The sequence below is a fragment of the Monodelphis domestica genome, chromosome 7 (assembly GCF_027887165.1).
Source record: "Monodelphis domestica isolate mMonDom1 chromosome 7, mMonDom1.pri, whole genome shotgun sequence".
NCBI classification, from domain to species: Eukaryota; Metazoa; Chordata; class Mammalia; order Didelphimorphia; family Didelphidae; genus Monodelphis; species Monodelphis domestica.
This window is the reverse complement of record NC_077233.1, coordinates 195,113,752-195,131,803: the sequence shown is the minus strand read 5'-3', so window position 1 is coordinate 195,131,803 and position 18,052 is coordinate 195,113,752. Positions and strand designations below refer to the sequence as shown.

At 40.7% G+C, this 18,052-nt stretch overlaps 1 protein-coding gene across 1 annotated transcript in view; it reads right to left on the bottom strand.

The window, feature by feature from the left end:
• The window catches only part of PGM5 (phosphoglucomutase 5), a 242,042-nt gene that overhangs the window by 207,427 nt on the left and 16,563 nt on the right, over positions 1-18,052 (bottom strand). Inside the window, exon 2 of the mRNA XM_001365519.4 lies at positions 4,100-4,262. Coding sequence (XP_001365556.2) covers positions 4,100-4,262 — 163 coding nt within the window. The remainder of the gene's footprint in view (positions 1-4,099; positions 4,263-18,052) is intronic.

The window sequence follows — 18,052 nt, the reverse complement described above, 5'->3', positions numbered from 1 at the left end:
CCTCCTGTGTCTACGCCTGGCTCTTGATCTACTGAACTACCCAGCTGCCCTAGGATATGTTTTATTACAGAAGTAATGGAGTGCAACTGAAGATTTTTGTGTAGGAAAGTAACACAGTCAGACCTGTGCCTCAAGAGAATTGTTTTACCTGCTATATAAAAAAAAATGATTAGAGAGAGAAAAGAATAGAGGTGGAGGGACCAGTTCAGAAGAAAGGCATGATAAGGGCTTAAACTAGTGGCAACATTGTGAATTGAGAGAAGAGGAAAAAGGAACAAAGGCAAGAGACATTGTAAAAGTAGAATCAATAGGCCATGGCAGGGAACAGGATTTAAGAACAAGAAAGAATAGCTCCAAAGGGACTAAGATTTGAAATCTAGGGCTGGGAAATGGTGGTGCCATCAGGAAAACTGGGGAATTTGGAGGGGTGGGAAAGAGCAGGTTTTTTGAGAGAAGATGATGGGTTCAATTTTGTCCATACTAATTTGAGTCACCATCAGAACACAGAGGTAGAAAAATCCAAAAGGCAATTAGAAAAATGGGCCCAGAGTTCATGGAAGAGGTGAAGCTTACACACAGCACACTGATTTGGGAATCATCTGGATAGAAGTGATCAATGAATCCATGAAAGTGGATGATTCTACCAAGGGAAAAGGTATAGAGCAAGAGTTAACTCTGATGATTCCATAACAGAAATACCCAGTGGCTACTCCTCCCTGAGCCCCCCCCCCACTTTCAGTAGCCAATCTTGCTTCTTAATTTACTCAGATTAATGCCATCTCCTATAATCTCTCTCCTAGCCACCTCAAAATCTCTCTACAACCTCATCTAACCTCTCTCCTCCTTTCCAAGATTAATCCCTTCCCCTACATGTGTTTGGCCCCATTCTGCCTCCAATGACATCTTGCTCCATCAATTATGCTCTTTTTCTTAAATCTTTAACCCATGTCCCCTTGAGGCTCATGACATTTTTAAAATATATTTTAAAACTTTGTTTCAATATAATTTACTTCATAATCCTGTATATTTTATATTATGCATTTAAAAACAATCTGAGAAAGGAGATATATATATATGTGTATATATATATACACACACACACACACACACATATATATATACATATGCCATACCAACAGAGGGATCCATGACTTAAAAAAAAATTAAGCTTTTGTTTTAACCACTCCTTCACTGGCTCCTTACCTTCTACCTAATCTTCTCTGTTCTTATTGAGAAAATATACATATATATATATAAATATATAAAAATATATATATATATATATCTTCAATGCTGCTGCCTCTTCATACTATTATCCAATCTTGCTTTTATTTAATTGCCAAACTCCCATAAAGAGTGATCTACACGTATTTCCTCCATATCCTTACCATCCTTTCATCCCTGAATTCCTTGTATTCTCATCTTTGTCCTCCACTTTTTTATTGAAACAACTTTCAGTTTTTTCGTTATCAACCTCAGTCTTTCTTTTCCCTCAGTCTTCTGGTGCCTTAACCCCGGCATCATCCTCCCTAGGTTTTTCTGACCCTGCACTGGCCCAATTCTCCTACCATTGTGATTATTCCTTCTTTCTCAGCTGACTCCTCTTCTCTTGACCCTTCATTGTTAGCCTTTCCAGGTTCTGCTTCTGGCTCCTTCTGCTTCATATTTTGTCTCCAAGGTGACTTCATCCACTCCCGTGCCTTCAACTCTCACCTCTATATGGAGACATCTCACTCCGGGGCTCCTGTTCAGCACTTCCGGGGGGTTTTGAACCTAGGTGTACCATCTATACCTCAAATTCAGTCTTTCACAAAATTGATCAGCTTCCTTTTCCTTGAGGCTTCTCCCATGGTCTTATTTCTGTTAATAACACCAGTATCTTCCTTGTCACCCAGGCTAAAACTATCAGCCATCTTTATTGCCTCTCTCGATTTCTACATAGAGTTAGGACATCCAGTTCATTCTTCTTTTGCAAAAGTATTTCACACGCCCTCTTGTTCATTGCATTTGTCAACACCCTCGTTCAGGTCCTGACAATTTCACCGTTATTCTAAGTTCCTCCCATGTCTGATCTTTCCCCCCCTCCAATCCGTCATACATTTAGCCTCCAGGTTAATTTTTCTACAGTATAATTCTAGTCCTAGTACCTCCTGCAACGTTCCGATGGCTCCCCTTTCCCCGTCACATAAAGATTAAAATCCCGACCCTGGCCCTTATAGACCTTGTTCTACATATGAAGCCTGTGTTAGAGGCAGGTGGGGATTTCGGTGATAGAGTGCTGAGCCTCGGCTCCACGGCACTTCTGGTCAGTGGGTTTAGGGAGATATTGGCTGTGCGCCATGAAGCGTCCCCAGGCCACCTAGCCAACGTAGGCTATTGTATGTAAGTATATTGTGACTACGTCGGCGCATAGCTAATGGCTGTTAGCACAGTAAGCACACGTTCTTTAGGGTCCTCGAAAGCCTAAAGGGGCTCTGAGGCCACCACTTCAGAAGTCTGACTTAGGTCGATTGCTCTTTACAGTTCATCATTTGGCTCTCAAGAGTCACTGAAGAAGCCGCTCATGCCTCCAAGGAAATAACTGTCTAATCTACATCTCCTGCCAATGACTACTACAGTTTGCCTGTTAGGTGTAATTCTATTAGTGGGAAAAAAAACCCAGGACTGAACAATCAGGAGAGATGTGGGTTCCGATCCTAGCACTGGCCTTTACTAGCTTTGTGATCATAAACAAATTCATTAGTGTCTGTCTCTGTCAAGGTTTCCTGCACTAGATAATGGGAATAATAATATTGCTATATTGTACCTACTTGAAAGGGTCATTGTGAGGATTAGAAGGGTTGGAACTACATTGAGAGTTCTTAACCTGGGGTCCGTGGATTTTTAAGAAATGTTTTGATAATAAATTTAATTCAATGTAATTAATTTCTTTTATAATCCTATGTATTTCATTTTAAACATTTAAAAATATTATTCACAAGAATCCAAAAACTTGGGGTAAGCTAAGTAGCTCAGGGGATAGAGAGTCAGGCTTAGAGATAGGAGATCCTGGGTTCAAATTTGACCTTAGATATTTCCTAGCTGTGTAACCCTGGACAAGTCACTTAACCCCAATTGTCTAGCCCTTTACCACTCTTCTACCTTGGAAGAAATACTTAGTATTGATTCTAAAACAGAAAGCAAGAGAGGGGTTTTTTGTTCATTTGTTTTTTGTTTTTTTTTAAACCCTTACCTTCCATCTTGGAATCAATACTGTGTACTGGCTCCAAGGCAGAAGAGTGGTAAGGGCTAGGCAATGGGGGTCAAGTGACTTGCCCAGGGTCACACAGCTGGGAAGTGTCTGATACCAGATTTGAACCTAGGACCTCCCGTCTCTAGGTCTGGCTCTCCATCCACTGAGCCACCCAGCTGCCCCCAAATACTCTTGGTAGCTCAGTGGATGGAGAGCCAGGCCTAGAGAAGGGAGGTCCTAGGTTCAAATCTGGCCTCAGACACTTCTCAGCTGTGTGACCCTGGGCAAGTCACTTGACCCCTATTGTCTAGCCCTTACCACTCTTCTGCCTTGGAGCCAGTACACAGTATTGATTCCAAGATGGAAGGTAAGGGTTTAAAAAAAATTAAATAAACAAACAAATAAATGAATAGATAAATAAATAAATAAATAAATAAATAAATAAATAAATAAATGAATGAATGAATGAATGAATAAATAAATAGATAAATAAATAAATAAATAAATAAATAAAATAAAAAGGGCCCATAGACTTCACCAGGACTGCCAAACAGTCTATGATACAAACAAAAAAGGTTAAGAATTTCCACACTAGGTAATTTCTAAAATCCCTCTCAGCTCTAAAATTATGAGAACTTATTAGAGCTATTAGGGATCTCCCATTTACACTGTGATCTCCTTAAGGGCAGAGATGATGATTAGACTTTTTTTTTACATTCCCTGCACTTTACATAATGGCATATAGCAGATACTCAATAAATGTTTGTTAACCAACTATTAAGGGGGAAAGAGTCAAGTCGTATATATCGACCCATTTCACAGAATTTCAGTTATACAAATGTGTTCCATTCATTTAGGACTACCTACCTCCATTAGAAACGTTAAACTTGACTCCAAACTCTCCCCCTGGTCCTCCAGGGCAATGACTGGCAGTAAGAATGATTCCACCAGCTGCTTTGATCTTCCTGATAATACATGAAACAGCAGGTGTGGACAAGATGCCATTCTGGCCGATGATCAGCCGACCAATCTAAACCAACCAAAGAAAAATCAACCAATTTGTATGAGTCCAGAGGTCATTAAACCATGAAGATCCCCATGCAGCGGCCAGAAATCTCAGAGCAGAGGATTATTGGGGTGAGGGCCTGCTGGAGCGGAATCAAAACCCCAGAAAGTCAAAGGAAAGAACACCAACTCTGGTACACTCCACTTTTTGACGCTTGCTCTCAGTTGAATTGTATCTGTAAAATGAGAGATTTAGTACATGAAAGATTATTCTAAATAACAAGGAGTAACACCAATAAAACCCAAATGACTGAAGTTTCATCTCATGCTGAGAATGACAAAGAGGGGAATAAGCAGCACTGGGCTACAGTGTCAGCTACAGAAAGAGAGGCAGGCACACCCTAAGACACTCCTGGAGAAGCTGTGACTTTGGTCCATCCATTATGGAAAGCAATTTGGAATCATGCCAGGAAAGTGACTTAAGTGTCCATATTCTTTTTTTAAAAACCCTCACCTTCCTTCTTAGAATCAATACTATGTATTGGTTCCAAGGCAGAAGAGAGGTAAGGGCTAGGCAATGGAGACTAAGTGACTTGCCCAGGGTCACACAGCTGGGAAGTGTCTGAGGCCAGATTTGAATCCAATACCTCCTATCTATCCCCAGGTCTGGCTAGCTGCCCCCTCCATAGTCTTCCCCGCCTGCCCTCATGTAGGGTTGGTTTGTTTGTTTTCAGGTAAGTAGGTATTTATCATACTCTCCCCAGTTAGGTCAAAGACAGAAAGAAGATCCCATATATAAGAACACATTCGTAGCACCACTTTTATAGGAGGGGGCAGATTTCTATCATTTGGTGAAGGGTTACACAAAGTGTTGAACATGCATGTAATAGAATATACTGTACCATGAGAAGTAATGAATATGAGAAAGTGGGGAAGACCTATATGCACTGATGAAGAGTGGTGCTAACAGAACCAGAAAAACAATGTATATAATGAATGCAACAAGGCAAAGTCTGGCCCTAGAGAAGAGGCAATAGACTATGGGTGTGGAATATTACCTATACTGTCAGATTCAGTTAATGAATTCTTTGGCTTTACTGAACTACATTTTTCCCCATTTTGGGGGGAGAAGGGGACAGTAACAAGAGAGGAGTCATCCGCTAGGAAAGAGAGAAATATTTTAGAAAATGAAGACAAATGTTTAAAAATCAATAAAAAATCTTAATGAGATGGACTAGATGGCCACCAAGATCCTTTCAACTAGATCCTTTGATCTCACCTCAGCCATCTTTTGACCTCTCATCCTGTCTCTTCACTCTCTGGACTTGACATTTTAACTCCTTCCCACTAAATGCCAATTATACAAAAGACCATTAGAAATAGCAACTGTGGAGTAAACTCATTATCCAAGCAAAATACTAAACAGAAAATGTAGGAATTATTTAGACTTTAAAATATATTGGCAAATGCATGAGACGGAACAAGCTCTGAAGCTAGGAGAAAGATGAAATCTTAACTCAAAACAAGGCAGAAAAAATATTCTCAGCCAGGGAAAATTCTAGCAGTCTTTAGAATTTCAAATCAGTCCAGAGATGTGCTGGGACCAGCTTCCCATGCATGTTTGCTATTTTCAAGTCTTTATCCTTTGCCTCCTTAGAATACCCTTTATCCACATAGCTGCCTGAAGAAGCTCTGGAACAAACTCAGTAAATTCCTTACACAAATATGCTGCATTTTGTTCATCTCCTCCATCAACAAATAAGTGTGCTTCTCTCTGTAGACACAGCAGCACATAAAACTCCCCAGGCTCGGCAGGAAGCCAAGTTACAATTCCACTGCTCCTAGAAAAGGTGAGTCAATCTAGTCCTCCAGAGCTCCAATCATTCCATTGGTTTTCCAGTCTAAAAAGCTCTTCCCTGGTCACCATTGCCCTCCATGTGTTGTCTATAGCTATTTGTGCATAAATAAACTCCTTAAAAGCATTATACACAGTAATTGAAAGTGCAGGATGATCAAGTGTAATAGACTTTGCAACTAAGTAGGGACATTAATTCATTGCTGGTGGAGTTGTGAATTGATCCAACCATTCTGGAGGGCAATTTGGAACTATGCCCAAAGGGCGACAAAAGAATATCTACCCTTTGATCCAGCCATAGCACTGCTGGGTCTGTACCCCAAAGAGATAATAAGGAAAAAGACTTGTACAAAAATATTCATAGCTGCGTTCTTTGTGGTGGCCAAAAACTGGAAAACGAGGGGATGCCCCTCAATTGGGGAATGGCTGAACAAATTGTGGTATATGTTGGTGATGGAATATTATTGTGCTCAAAGGAATAATAAAGTGGAGGAATTCCATGGAGACTGGAACAACCTCCAGGAAGTGATGCAGAGCGAGAGGAGCAGAACCAGGAGAACATTGTACACAGAGACTGACACACTGTGGTATAATCGAACGTAATGGACTTCTCCATTAGTGGCGGTGTAATGTCCCTGAACAATTTGCAGGGATCTAGGAGAAAAAAACACTATTCATAAGCAAAGGATAAACTATGGGAGTGGAAACACCGAGGAAAAGCAACTGCCTGAATACAGCGGTTGAGGGGACATGACAGAGGATAGACTCTAAATGAACACTCTAATGCAAATATTATCAACATAGCAATGGGTTCAAATCAAGAAAACATGTAATGCCCAGTGGATTTACGCGTCGGCTATGGGGGGTGGGGGGGAGGAAAAGAAAATGATCTATGTCTTTAAATGAATAATGATTGGAAATGATCAAATAAAATATATTTTAAAAAAAAAGAATTAAAAAAAATAGACTTTGCTACTAAACGCAATGCAGTGATCCAGGACAATGCTGAGGGATTCATGAGAAAGAACACTATCCACAACTAGAGAAAGAACTGTGGGAGAAGAAATACAGAAGAAAACATATGATTATTTATTTATATGGGCATATGATTTGGTGGGCTGATCTTTTAAGATTACGCTCTTACAAAACTGAATAATATGGAAATAGATTTTGAGTGTTAATACATGCATAACCCAGTGGAATTGTTTGTCATCTCTGGAAGGAGGGAAGAGGGGTGGGAGGCAAGAAGAATCATGTTACTGTGGGGAAAAAAGTAAAAATTTAATTTAATTTCAGAAAAAATAAAATAAAAATAAATAAATAATCTCCTTAAAGGCAAGGGATTATTTTGAATTTTTTAGATTGGTTGTGTATGGCCAGCACCTAGCACAGTGTTTAGTCCATAGAAAACCCTTAACTTTTTTTCATTCATTCAGGAAGAGGAGTCTTTCTGACTCTAGCCAGCACTCTATCCACTGAGCCACCTAGCTGCCCCTACATACAATCATGGTGGACAGCCAGTGAAATGGTAGAGAAAACAGCAAGGCCAATATGAGTAAGCCATAGGCTGGGTAAAGGCAAGTCATGTAAATTAAGGCTTAAGAGGTCAGCTGCACCCTAGTGACTGTTGACACGTGGCATTGCTGGACTCCCTGAATTGGACCTATAGATCCCATGTCCTACAGGGGTTATGACACTCAACCCTGGAAATCCTGCTTGGGGCCATGATGCCCCAGCAAGTAAGTATGTGAGCACAAACTTTCTTAGTGCACTCCATTGAGCTGGGTCCAAACTCCTGGCCATGTTTCACTCTGCCCATCTCCCTGTTTTACCCTTCCATGTACCATGCCCCCACCCCTTTCTATCTTTGTTTTAGGGGCAGAAATCAAATTCGTACTTCCATTGCTTCTAGAGAGGGCATGTCAATCATTTGCCCTATAACCCCATAGTGATCCCTGTGTTTCCCCAAATCAAAATACCCTGCCCTAATCACCATTCCCCATTATCTATGTCTCCCCCTTTTGGGATGTAAGTTCCTTGAGGGAGTTTGTCTCTATTAGGTTTACATCTCTAGACTTAGCAGAGTGCCTGGCAAGAAGTAAGCACTTCAATCACTTTTTATTCATTAAGATAGTCAGATTGGGGGGCAGCTGTGTAGCTCAGTGGATGGAGAGCCAGGCCTAGAGACAGGAGGTCCTGGGTTCAAATCTGGCCTCAGACCCTTCCCAGATGTGTGACCCTGGGCAAGTCACTTAACCCCCATTGCCTAGCCCTTGCCACTCTTCTGCCTTGGAACCAATTCACAGTATAGACTCCAAGACAAAAGGTAGGGGTTTAAAAGAGAGAGTCAGATTGTAAAGAACTTTAAATGCCCAACAAAGGAGTTTATATTTGCTCCAGAGGTAATAGAGAGTCATTAAAGTTTATTGAGTAGTTGAGAGTATCATGGTTAGGCCTGCACTTTAGGAAAACCACTTTGGTGGCTCTGTGGAGGACAGACTGGGTTGGGTTGAGATTTGAGGCAAAGAGACCAATTTGGCAACCATACAATATTCTCAACACCTTGAACCAGGGTGGTGATTATGTGAATGAAGAGGAGAGGCTGTATGAGAGAGATATGGCAGTTAGAAACCATGAGCCTGGGCAATTACCATCATGACCCTGGAGCTTCCTCCCACTTTGATCCCTTCCCTCTTTCCCACTAATGACTAGATTTCTGATACAGCACCATCACTTGTAGCCAGCATCTTCTAGTACATATTTAAACTATCCCTAGAAGAACAAGTACTCTACAACCAGAAATTCTGGATTAGGTTTCTGCTGCTGAATATCAGAGGCAAACAGTGACATGTGGTGATACTGTCCAGTCTTCCTAAACAATGGTCCCAAGAGCACAGTGGGAGTGGCAAGCATATTTCCATAACTGAAAAACAGATATCTGGCAAAGATAAGAAAACAACCCTGTATCATAGCTTATGACTTGACATGTTTTACTTTAAAGCAGAGATCAGCAGCCCCTGGTCCCTTGGCCAGACCTAGCCAAATGAGCTATAGCATCCAGTGGCCTTTTGCCCCATTTCCAAATGCTTGAATCCATAGAGGGGCAGAAAATCAGGTAAGATTAATGATATAAGACCAGGGAGAAAAGGAAAGAGCACTGGGAGATAGCAGGCCAATCAATCCAACTTGCATCAGATGGAAGATTGGCCCTTTAAAGAAAAAAAAAGATTTGAGGAGCAGGTAAATAGCTTGGTAGATAGAGAGTCAGGCCTGGAAATGGAAGGTTCTGGATTCAAATCTGGATTCAAACACTTCCTAGCTGTGTGACCCTAGGCAAGTCACTTCACTCCAACTGTCTAGCCCTTTTAGTATCAATTCAAAAACAAAAGATAAGGGAAAGGAAGGGAAAGGAAGGGAGGAAGGGAAAGGAAGGAAGGAAGGGAAAGGAAGGAAGGAAGGAAGGAAGGAAGGAAGGAAGGAAGGAAGGAAGGAAGGAAGGAAGGAAGGAAGGAAGGAAGGAAGGAAGGAAGGAAGGAAGGAAGGAAGGAAGGAAGGAAAGAAGGAAGGAAGGAAGGAAGGAAGGAAGGAAGGAAGGAAGGAAGGAAGGAAGGAAGGAAGGAAGGAAGGGAAAGGAAGGAAGGGAAAGGAAGAAAGGAAGGAAGGAAGGGAAAGGAAGGAAGGGAAAGGAAGGAAGGAAGGAAGCAAGCAAGGAAGGAAGGAAGGAAGGAAGGAAGGAAGGAAGGAAGGAAGCAAGGAAGGAAGGAAGGAAGGAAGAAAGGAAGGAAGGAAGGAAGGAAGGAAGGGAAAGGAAGAAAGGAAGGAAGGAAGGGAAAGGAAGGAAGGGAAAGGAAGGAAGGAAGGAAGCAAGCAAGGAAGGAAGGAAGGAAGCAAGGAAGGAAGCAAGGAAGGAAGGAAGGAAGGAAGGAAAGAGAGAAGGAGAGAAAGAAAGAAAGAAGGAAGGAAAGAAGGAAGGAAGGAAAGAGAGAAGGAGAGGAGAGAAGGAGAGGAGAGGAAGAGAGAAAGAGAGAGAGAGAAAGAGATAAAGAGAGAGAGAAAGAAAGAGAGAAAGAAAGAGAGAGAGAAAGAAAGAGAGAGAGAAAGACAGAGAAAGAGAGAGAGAGAGAAAGAGAGAGAGAAAGAGAGAAAGAGAGAAAGAAGAGAGAGAAAGAAAGAAAGAAAGAAAGAAAGACAGACAGACAGACAGACAGAAAGAAAGAAAGAAAGAAAGAAAGAAAGAAAGAAAGAAAGAAAGAAAGAAAGAAAGAAAGAAAGAAAGAGGATTGCATGAGGAATTGGTGTCAGCACACTAGGTGGTATTAAGCAGATATTTGCCCAAGTAAGGATTGCAAGTTTTGAACTTTATTCAAGAAACAAGTTTCAGGGGATAGCTAGGTGGCACATAGATAGAGAACCTGAAGGGTTCCAGGTCTGAACGAATCATGAAAGTATTAAGAATGTATTCAAAAGCTGACTCTAATGAGCAAAATGCTCATAGACCAGACTTGTGGATATGTTTCTAACATTTCACATGATTGATTTTTGAATCCTTAAATTTGGATGGGTTTAAATTTGGTTGATCTTAAAAGCCAAACCTCTGCTGTTATCTCTTGTGTAAGCTCACAGACAAGTTTTAGGATACTTTCGGATATCAAAGATTCATACCTGCATTCCTAAGATAAGACTGGTGCCAGCTTTCTGGAAAGGAGAAGGTCCTGATCCAGATACCGGGTGACTTATTGTGTTATCACCATCCTTTTGGCTTTATCATTGTTAAAACTTTTTTGGACACCCTGCCACCCCCTCCTTGTACAACTACTCTTAATTAGCAGATCAGCTCCCTCATTCAGGGTCACTCTTTCCCTGATCATAGGAGCAAGGGCTGACAAGCTAAACCTGAACCTGATGACTCCTGTGCCTCTCTGTCTATTTTCTCTCTTTATGCCCTTCCTACCTTAATCTTTAACCCTTCCACCTATATTCCCTCAGTCCCCAGCTTCCTTTTCAGGTGCTCGACCCATGCAAGAATATCTTGTAGCTGTAGGATGGCTACAGAACCAGGTCTGAAGTAGAAAGGTCCTGGGTTCAAACCTGACCTCAGATACTCTCTAGCTGTGTAACCCTGGGCAAGTCACTTAACCCAGTTTGCCTAGCCCTTGCCTTTCAGTCTTAAGAGTTGTTACTAAGGCAGAAAGTAAGTGTTAATAAAAAGAAAGAAATGGGTTTCTTGGAGAAAGGTAGATGACTAAATTCTGGAAAACTATATGTGACTCTGAATGTCCACACCTCTGAAGGTGCCGTGTTACATCTCAATAATCTTTTTGTTTTTGTTGTTCATCAACTCTTCAGGACCCCATTTGGGGTTTTCTTAGCAAAGATACTGGAGTTGCTTCCCATTTCCTTCTCCAGCTCATTTGATAGTTGCAACTGAGGCAAACAGGGTTAAGTGACTTAACCAGAGTCACAAATCTAGGAAATGTCTAAGGCCAGATTTGAACTAAGGAGATGAATCTTCCTGACTCCAGGCACAGCATCCTATCCACTGAACCACCAATCTGCCCACCAAGCTTTACCTGGCACTGTATCATTTCAGTGAAATCTCTGGAACATGACAGATTATTGAATTTAGGGATTTCAACTCAGAAACAACAGATATGACTCAAAATGAAAAAAAAATGACTTGGAGTTTGTAGTATAAAACCCAGTGGAATTGCGCATCAGCTACAGGAGGCAGTGGGGGGAGGGGAGGGAAAGAACATGATTTTTGTAACCAAGGAAAAATACTCTAAATTAACTAATTAAATAAATTTTTCCAAAAAAGCCTTCCTTTCTTCAACTTTATGCTATTTAGTGTACAACTGAATTCAAAGGATGCTCTCACTTAGTACATGAAACTCAGAATAATGAACTCAAAAATCCTAGACACAACTCAACATTTCCTTGGGCATTTAGTTATAACCAAAACAGCATTAAAAGGCCAACAAGTCATCTATCTTTGTTATAATAATAATTTTGTTATTGAACACCTAGGCAGCTAGATGGCAAAGTGGATACAGAGCCAGGTCTGAAGTCAAGAAGATTCATCTTCCTGAGTTCAATTCTGGCCTCAGACACTTACTGGCTGGGTGACCCTGGGTACCCTGTTTGCCCCAGTTTCTTCATCAGTAAAATGAGCAGGAGAAAGAAGTGGCCAACTATTCTAGTATCTTTGCCAAGAAAACCCCAAATGGAAAGTTAGACACAACTGAAAATGACTGAACACAAATTAAACTCATAATTAAATGAGACATTTAAGAGGCATGTTGGAGCCAGCTCATAGGGGCTTGAAAGCCAATCTCTAAATTTTCTGTGAGTATATACACTTTGAAAATTGACAGGCTAGAAATTGGGTCTTGATTTATTATTGGGTTAATGGAGATTAAACCCAGAAGTGTATCCTATAATTGCTCCACCCCTTTCCCATAGCTGGTTGTTAAACATTTGCTGACATACCTTTGCACCAAAAGAAGCACAGTTTTGCTTATATGGTCATATCTTCGGTCAGTTTTGATTAAGAGTTTTGTTGTTGTTGTAAGAGAGAATTCAATCTGTAGAGCTAGGTTGAGTAGGAAATCAATATAATCAGAGATGTAACTGTTAGAGGGTGAAGGAAACTTTGTCTCCGGGCACTGGCATGGGAGGGGGGGATACACTTCCTCTCTACAGAGTTCATTTTCTCTCTATGTTGACCACCATTCCCAAATCCTGATACCCTCGAGCTCCTCAGTCATCACTTTCAAGGTCCTGTCTTTCCATTTCCCTCTTCTGGACCCATTATCTCCCAGTCCTATGGCAATCACTTCAGCTGAGACATGGAAAATGTCACTCTGCGAGCCCTGAGGGGGCTCCAAATAATGGGGAAGGAACAAATTGAAAAGACAGGAGAAAAGCAAATAGATATCTCAAGGGTGGAGATATATGGAGGACAGAACTGCCAGACAGGTGACAGCTGCCAACAAGAAGAATTTGGACAGACTACACAATCTGATTAATGAGTTGCCTTATTCATTAAAAAAAGAAAAACAAAACAAAACGATTTCTTTACCTAAATGCTGCAAAGACATAGGCATTGAGCAATTTAGTCCAACATCTATTCATAGATCTCATACTGACTGACCTTTGGGGTCCTCTAGGAAAAGTCAAGTAAGAATTCCATGCCTAGATTTACTCACCGAAAATGGGACAGATTACAAAGCTTCAAAAGGGACCTGTGAGAATGAATGATTGAATGCTTCCCATTGACTGTGATTTGCTGTGATCAAAGCATTATGTAAGGGGAGGCCTTCAGAGACATCAGCACCAAAGCATTACTAATCATGGAAGATTTGGCTCCTGACATCATTCACAGTTTCACCCCAGAAACGTACTTACTTACCTTTGTCATTGGGCTTATTCCCAACAGGTCCAAGGTGCCACTCGAATGAAATGAACTGTAATTACTAAGGTCTGGTAGGGATTTGGTAAATCACATGCAGTAATAGAAATTCTTCTTTTGTCTACCCATTTTTCTCTTCAATAATTCTTGATCACTCATATACTACTTAATAGCATAGCAAGACATTCCATGCCTTTATTCTAATAGTTTGTCCCTAACATGTGATGATGATGATGATGATGATGATGATGATGATAATAATAATAATAATATTTGGCCATTTTTCAGACCTGTCCAACTCTTCATGACCACATTTGGGATTTTCTTGGCAAGGTTACTGAAGTAACTCACCATTTCCTTCTCCAGCTTTTTTTACAGTTGAGGATAGAGAGAGGCAAGTGGGATTAGTGATTTGCCCAGGGGTCTCACAGCTAGTAGGTATTTGAGGCTGAATTTAAACTCAGGCCTTCCTGATTCCTGATTCCAGACATGGCTCTCTATTCGCTGTGCCACGTATCTGTGATATTAATAATAATAATAATAATAATAGCTAACATATATATCACGAAAACCCTGAAAGGTGCTATTATTATCCCCATTTTACAGAAGAGGAAACTGAGGCAGGCAGAAGTTAAGTGGCACCCCAAGGGTCATACAACTATTAAATGTCTGTGGTACAAAATTGAATTCAGATTTTCTTGACTCCAGGCCCTGAGGCCCACAGCACCAACTAGCTGCCCTCATATGCTCTAGGTTTTCTTATTCACTTGCTTCTAAAATTGCTTTATAAATTTTTTTTTAATGTAAGTGACTTTGGGACAGCTGGAACAACAGACTCTGGTAATGTGCATTTTAAAAAATGCTAATGCCAGTGAAACATCATTGCTACCTTTCTGACATATCTTCTAGAGAAGACATTTCCCTTTCCCCTAAAAGTTGACCTCCTCCTCCTCAAATTGTTGTGTCAAGCATATAGTAGGCATTTTCTAAAAGCTTGTTGAACTGTTGAAGAAGTATCCATGAGCACAAATATATCAACAAGTTCGGAATCATAAAAGTTGTCTTGCTCTCCTCACTCCCCATGCTCTAGGCAATCTGCACTTAACACATTCCAGAAAGGCAGGGTTCTATCGAATTTATTAAATATCTCCCTAGAAAAAGATCTGTCTCAGGGGCAGCTGGGTGGCTCAGTGGATTGAGAGTCAGGCCTAGAGATGGGAAGTCCTGGGTTCAAATCTGGCCTCAGACAGACACTTCCCAGCTGTGTGACCCTGGGCAAGTTGCTTAACCCCATTGCCTAGCCCTTACCACTCTTCTGCCTTGGATCCAATACACAGTATTGACTCCAAGACAGAAGGTAAAGGTTAAAAAAAAAAAAGATCTGGCTCTTCTTTTTCTCCATATCACACACACACACACACACACAAACTCTCTCTCTCTCTCTCTCTCTCTCTCTCTCTCTCTCTCTCTCTCTCTCTCTCTCTCTCTCTCTTCTCTCTCTCTGTCTGACTCTCTGTCTGTCTGTCTGACTCTCTGTCTGTCTCTGTCTCTCTGTCTGTCTCTGTCTCTCTCTGAAATCTGGTCTCAGAAACTTAATAGTTGTATGACTTTGGTCAAATGGCCAAGTCATTTAAAATCTTTATGCCTCAGCTTCCTCATCTTCAAAATAAATGAGCATCTGCTTCACAAGGTTGGTGTGAGAATCAAATGATGTATTTGTAAATCTCTTTGCAAAACCTTAAAGCATTGTATAGATTCTATTTTTTAATCATTTTCATACAACCACTCCCAGCAGCAGCAGCAGCAGCAGCAGCAGCATTATTATGATTAACAAACTTTCCATTAGGAAGATCTGTTTTAGAGCTAGATAGAAATATAAACACACAATCCCAGTATTTAAAAAAACAATGTCTCTCTTGGACAGTGTTTATTTTCTCTATACTGTGGGTGGTATTAGTTTTCACTATCAATTTTTAAAGTTCTCTCTCTCATCTCTGTCCCTCTGTTTCTTTCTCTCTTGGCTTCTCTTTCTCTCTTATCTGTTTCTCAGTATCTTTCTCATTTTCTCTCTGTCTCTCTTTCTATATCCCTTTTTGTCTCTGTCTCTGTAACTGTATTTCTTTTTCTTAAACTCTGATCATTGTCTGTCTGTCTCTGTTTCTACCTCTCTGTCAATATGTTTCTTTCTGTCTTCTTGTTTCTCAACATCTCTCATTGTCAGTCTGTCTTTCTATCTTTGTGTCCGTCTGTCTGTCTGTCTGTCTGTCTGTCTGTCTCTCTCTCTCTCTCTCTCATTGTTTCTGTCAGTATCTACCCCTCTATCTTCCTGTGTTTGTCTTTCTATTTCTCTCTGTCTCCCTCTGTTTCTTGGTCTTTCTCTGTCAGTCTCTGTCTATCTCTATGTGTCTATCTGTATGTTTGACTCTTTTTCTGGCTGTTTTGCAGTCTTTATCTCTCTCATTGTCTCTATCAGTCTCTGCTTCTGTCTTTCGGTCTCTTTCTCCCTCAAAAAAAAAAAAAACAGATCACCTACCTAGATCAACCGAACTGTCCCTAGGCTGTTTAAAAAGCTGTTTAAATATTCATAGCTGCGCTCTTTGTGGTGGCCCAAAACTGGAAAACGAGGGGATGCCCATCAATTGGGGAATGGCTGAACAAACTGTGGTATATGTTGGTGATGGAATACTATTGTGCTAAAAGGAATAATAAAGTGGAGAAGTTCCATGGAGACTGGAACAACCTCCAGGAAGTGATGCAGAGCGAGAGGAGCAGAACCAGGAGAACATTGTACACAGAGACTAATACACTGTGGTATAATCGAACGTAATGGACTTCTCCATTAGGGGCGGTGTAATGTCCCTGAACAACTTTCAGGGATCCAGGAGAAAAAAAACACCATTCATAAGCAAAGGATAAACTATGGGAGTGGAAACACCGAGAAAAAGCAACTGCCTGAATACAGAGGTTGAGGGGACATGACAGAGGATAGACTTTAAATGAACACTCTAATGCAAATACTATCAACAAAGCAATGGGTTCAAATCAAGAAAACATCTAATGCCCAGTGGACTTACGCGTCGGCTATGGGGGGTGGGGGGGAGGAAAAGAAAATGATCTATGTCTTTAACGAATAATGCTTGGAAATGATCAAATAAAATATATTAATAAAAAAAAAAAAGCTGTTTAAAAAGCGGTCACTGTCCATTTACTCAATCTGCCAAGTGTGCTGCTTCTATTCTCTCTCTCTCTCTCTCTCTCTCTCTCTCTCTCTCTCTCTCTCTCTCTCTCTCTCTCTCTCTCTCTCTCTCTCTCCCCTTACTCCCCTCTTCTCTTCAACTTGGGCTGCAGGAACCAAATACCTCTAGAAAGCAAAGATTTACAACTCAGCAAGATTTGCAGCAATTCCCTGTTATTTATGACGGCAGAGTGGTGCCTTGTGTATTAGATTCCTCATCAGCATTTGTCACTTTGCCTTCAAGAGTTCATATCAGAAAAAGATCATGACTCTTAACTAAACATTCAGCGGGGCTGCAGCAGCGGCCACCCTGACAAAGGTTCTGCCAGAATCCTCGGAAGCCTTGTGAGCTCAGGCAGCTGTACATTTTTAGACATTTCAACAGATTAGCATGGAGTCACTTAAGCTTCTTCTGGGCCCGTTCCTCCCAGTAATCTCTCACATGTTTCAGTCAATTAGTCTTGGAAATCTTCATGAAACAAGAAATTAGGACCTAGATATGGTGGGGGAGAAAGAGTCTGCATTTGCTGCAGCTGGACATCGAGATAGTTTGAGGTAGGAAGTCATGGCCATGATTGTGAAAATGAATAACTAGAGATCAGACTTTAAAGCTGGAAAGTATCTCCAAAGGTGTTTAGTATGATCCCCTCATTTGATAAACAGTAAAATCGAGGTCTTGGTGAGATGACATGATTTGTCTTCTGACTGGTTAAAACCTCAATTAAGAACAAAGTAAATGCCCACCCATTGGGAGATGGCTAAATAAGTTGAAGTACAGGAAGGCAATGGAAAATCACTATGCCATTACAAAGAATACGAGAAATCAAGAGAAGCATAAGACAACTGAAATGAAAGGCTCTAAAGTCGAATGAACAGAATCTATAAAATGAGAGAGGTGGACTTGATAGCTTCTACAATCACTTTCAGCACTAAATCTATGATCCTAGGATTTCATGAACTAGGAAAAAAAATCTATTTAATGATTTCAACAACAAAACCAAAAACAACTGAAGCTGAATTCTTGAGCTGAAATCATAAGAACCCAGATAGCCCCAGAGAAGAGACATAACACAGTACCCCTTTTCCTGTTTCTTTGCAGAGGCGAGGAACTCTACGTGTGAAGCACTGCATAAATAGTCAGAATGGTTCAATCTGTTGTTTGTTGTGATGGACTTTAATTTTCTCCTCTTTTTTATTCATTGTTATAAGTGATTGCTCTCTGGAAGGGGGAGAGGATACACTGGGAAATGTATGGGGTTATAAAAATAAAAGATATGAATCAAAATTTATTTTAAGTAAAATGAGGAGAAGCTA